The following is a 4,707-nucleotide window of genomic DNA, read 5'->3' as shown; positions in this document are numbered from 1 at the left end:
CTGACCACTCCCAGACAGTCCTGGCAAAATTCTTGCTTGAGAAAGTTTTTTTTGCAAAAATTTTTTTTTTTAACATTTTCATCGTAATCTATTACAGTAAGGTACTTAATTGTTACCCAGGAATTATTTGATATTGATATAAAAACGTCTGCTTTGGGCCTTAAAAAGATATGTGCACTACATACTCAGAAATCACATATATTTACATTTTAGAATGTATTTTATCAAGAAAGTGAGTTATACATGTCTTTTTTAATCTTACTCTTAGTTGCAAATAATTCATTTGGCTGTGGTTCATTTGATTTTCAGCACAACCCTGTTTGATAACGTATAGTATTATAGTGACTTCTTGTGGTAAAATGTCAAACTCACAACTAAACTCATTAAAATTGAGGTTTTCTTTACCCTGTCTTATCAAACAGTGCAACATTTGACTGATGAAATAGCATTCTTCTAAAATTCTTACACTTCTAGATGCAAAATACAAGTCACTATTCCAATACTGTTTGATTCTGCCATTTTTGAAATACTATTTACAAATATGATCGCAAATGTCTGAGATTGAGACACCAACATTTAACATTTCAGTTAAAAACCCTTTGGATAATATCAACATTAATTACTTAACATCTTAACACATACACACCATGTAAATATCAATAAACAGAGGAACACATGCTACAAATAGTTAGTGACTACCTACCAGTCAATTAAATTAGATTATTCAGAAAAATAACATTGTTATAAGAGACAAATTGCCTTTAGACAACATAAATGACTGCATCTGGACACAGGTCAAAACTACTCTGTCGAGCTCAAGTTACCAGCTATGTATGGTTTCAACACTTACATTTATTGAGTTATTGAAAAGTATCCTACAAACATTGTTCGAATGTGAAAGTGATCAGGTTTTCTGAAACAGGTGTGTTTGTATTGAAGACCCCTGAGATTGTGGACAGTAGGACTTGTGTGAACAGGTGTGAACAGACTGAAGATAATGATGTTTTCCTTTCTCTGTCTTTCGAAACTCAGGAACAGTTTGAATGTTTTTTTATTGTAATTTAAACAATGGTATGGATGATTAAGCTGGATCTTTCTCTCTGAATCAGGAGTGCACTTTCATTCTCCCAATTTTTCCAAAAGCCCAATCTGAGCAACCTTTGCTATAAACCCTGTCTTTCCCATTGTTGTTTCAAAAGTGGAAAATTATCAATTCGATAATCACACATAATGGGCATTTCACAGCCAAGACTTTTGATCCTTCCCATCAAGGCCATGTTGGCCAGTTTAACCTTCACCCGTTCCCTCTCTTCCGGAGTCCTCTTGGAGGTGCACTCCACAGTAGAGTCGGTCTCAAAAGAGATGGCTGGGACGTGAGTGAGCAGGTGGCCCCCAGCCTTCTCCTGGGCCATGGGCGTGGGAGTCTGCAGGACCAGCCTGCCTCTCAGAGAGTGTTTGAGCTGCAGCAGCAGAGGGTTGTGGTGGTCGTACAGCCCCACAGGGTGGCTCTCGGGCTGGAAGCAGGTGGAGCAAGCGGAGCACAGTACGCGGAAGATGTAGACCCAGCCCAGGTAGTGCAGCTCTGCGATGTTGAGCACAAAGCAGCCCACGCTAATGCTGAACATGAAGTTGAGAAAGATAGTCTTCTCGGTGGCTCGTGACACAAAGCAGTCTGTGCGGGTGGGGCAGGGGTAGGTCTCACAGTGGTACAGTTGGGGCACCTCGAAGCCAAACAGGTAGTACTGCCCCACCAGGAAGGTGATCTCCATGACGGAGCGCAGCAGCACTTGCAGGATGTATATTAGCAGCACCTGGCTGGACAGCTGAGTTGGGTCCTGCCCTATCTCTCCACAGTCCTCCTCTAGCAGGCTATGCTCCACCCCCTCCCCTTCCTGACCACCCCACTCCTCTCTGTATCCAGGGCAGTAGGTGGACATACCAGTCTCCATGTTCTCCAGCCCTTTCCTCACCAGCTGCCCAAACACCTTCTTGGAGGTCCCCTCAGCCATCACCTGCCCCCTCTGGACCTCCGGCTTCTTATCCTTGGCGATCTTGTGCAGGACGTAAATGATGTAGAAGATGGACGGCGTGGAGACCAAGACGATCTGGAAGACCCAGAAGCGCAGGTGTGAGATGGGGGCGAAGGTGTCATAGCAGACGGTGTTGCAGCCGGGCTGCAGGGTGTTGCAGGTGAACTTGGACTGCTCATCGCTGTACACCGCGTCCCCCACCAGGGTCACCAGCAGGATGCGGAAGATCAGCAGCATGGTCAGCCAGATCTTGCCGATCACTGTGGAGTGGTTCTGCACCTCGGACAGGAAGCGTCCGAGAATGGACCAGTCTCCCATGGTTTAACCTGGGGGGATCACAACCTCTCAGTCCACTACTACCTAAAACAGTACAGTAGGAATCATTTAGACACCAATTTTAATTCTATGTAAAGGAACATTTTCTAATGTTTTGCAAACAGTGAGAGCAAATGGCTTCTCATCTGATCTAAGATGGTTGTATTGCAACTCACAATACAGAAAACCTTTTTATTCTGTTGAATAAATAAATGTTCCAAAAATGTCACTCATTATCTCATAACTTCTCAGACAGCTGTTGATACACGAGACGTATAGAGTATGCACATATCAATGAGGGGAATACATTGCAAATTGTAACAGCAGAAAATACTGTTTCCCATTTTTCCCTTTATCATAACAATTGAAAATGCAAACAGAGAAGAACAATCCGAACAAAACAGTTAGAAATCCACTCACCCCTGGATAGTTATTCTCTTTCCAATGCAAATCTGTCAAAAATGCTTTGCCATGCAGTCCGCATTGGCTATAATTAATATGAGTGCTGTTTAATGGACGATTTGAACGGTGTTGAGCCTCGTATGGGAGAATAGGCATATTCAGACATATTCAGCCACTCTATCTGAAACTCTCATTGTACTGTGGGGATACAAAGGCAGCCAATGTACAGTTTAACAAAGATTTAAAATACAATGGGAGGCACCTTTTCTGAACAGCCGGGAACAGTCAAACAATAACAGCAGGGAAAAAACTGGAAAAGGAAAACAATGCCAATTTATGCAAAGCTTCTGCTCTAAGCCTGTTTCAAAAATACAATTTAGAGAAATGGAAGATTTAATATTTCTCACTTTTCCAGACTATGCTCAATCTTTGAATGAAATGTGATGACAAAGTAGAGGAATCATCCAGCAGTTTTAGGCTTACCAGTTATGACGACAGCATTTGTCTTTCTCTAGGCCACTAGCCTTAGTGCTGTGCCCCATCCACTTATAGGCCTGACCTAAAACAGAGATACAAATCTCACAATACATACAGTTCACTAAAATTGTCTTCCAGGAACTGTCTGGACTAAACAGGACTGTGGTATCCCTTCAAATTGTATACTGAAGTCCCTATAAGCAGCTAACATCAATAACAATCAAATCCAAGTCCACAGATGAAACACACAGAACAGGTTGTATCTTTATTAAAATAAGTATGTTTAGAGTCTATCCACTTGAATGTCTATCATGGGATCAAATGTAAAGACCAAGCCTCAGTATCCTCCGCAGCATCCGTGTCTCTGCTTCATCATGGTGTGGTCCATACACTGGGGCTCTGGAACAGAGGACATCAGGACCATTACCCTGCAGTTTGTGAGGGCTGGAATTCAATTGTTACTTTGTGTTGTTGGGCTGAAAGGCTGGATTTGGTGTGGTCTGTGTGTGTCATATGTAAACTACAGGGCAGCCAGTGCCAGTGGGCCAAATATGATCATTAACTGAATTATTGATCGAGTTCATCTAAATTCAAATATTGAGGAAGCATCTGGCTTTCTGAAAACATCAATCTGTCAAAGACAGAAATTGCTAACGAAGTACTAAGGATTGTCATGCCTAGAGCTGTAGACCCATTGATAATTTTTATAATTTAACCTTAATTTAACTAGGCAAGTCAGTTAAGAACAAATTCTTATTTACAATGACAATCTACCCAGGACGACGCTGGGCCAATTGTGTGCAGCCCTATGGGACGCCCAATCACAGCTGTTTGTGATACAGCCCAGGATCGAACCAGGGTCTGTAGTGACGCCTCTAGCACTGAGGTGCAGTGCCTTAGACCACTGTGCCCCCATCAGATAATGGACAAATGGTAGGTCCTGAGCACATATTTTTACATCTGTAAAATCATATAAATGCATGTTATGCACATGTTGTATCCTAATTGTGTTATGCAATTGTGTGTTGATGTAAATATTTTCCAATCCCAGCAAATCTTGAAAGGATTTCTTAAAATGTTATTTGAAGGGGTTGACAAATAGTAGCTAAACTGTATAGAAACAACATATTGCTTTTTACCTGGTGTTTGTGTTGAAGCATAATGTAATGATATATAAGGGCACAATCAGTAACCATCTTTGACGATGGCATACTGAAAATTATTTAATTTTATGTTATCTCTTGAAGGCGCTCTAATGGACTAGTTAAGCACGACAAATGGGGGGCCACGTTCCATATAGTACATATTTTACTGTTTGACACGCCACATCATATGCTATTCAGTAATTTTGCAATACATATATATTAGAAACATGTTGTATATGAATACTATGTTAATACAAGGCAATTTACAATATCTTGATTTCTGAAAAATCTCTAATGTCCCATAAAACTAAACTGGAAATGGTTCAGCCCGGAGCGTT

At 41.3% G+C, this 4,707-nt stretch overlaps 1 protein-coding gene across 1 annotated transcript; it reads right to left on the bottom strand.

Annotated features, from left to right (window-relative positions):
• Positions 1-1,163: 1,163 nt before the first annotated feature.
• On the bottom strand, positions 1,164-2,348 carry LOC139385746 (gap junction delta-2 protein-like). The gene has a single exon (XM_071131014.1). The coding sequence runs from the start codon at positions 2,346-2,348 to the stop codon at positions 1,164-1,166; it is 1,185 nt and encodes a 394-aa protein (XP_070987115.1).
• Between the last annotated feature and the right edge of the window lie 2,359 nt (positions 2,349-4,707).

This window comes from Oncorhynchus clarkii, chromosome 27 (assembly GCF_045791955.1).
Source record: "Oncorhynchus clarkii lewisi isolate Uvic-CL-2024 chromosome 27, UVic_Ocla_1.0, whole genome shotgun sequence".
Lineage (NCBI taxonomy): Eukaryota > Metazoa > Chordata > Actinopteri > Salmoniformes > Salmonidae > Oncorhynchus > Oncorhynchus clarkii.
The sequence above is the reverse complement of the archived record's forward strand: the minus strand, read 5'-3'. Positions and strand labels throughout refer to the sequence as shown.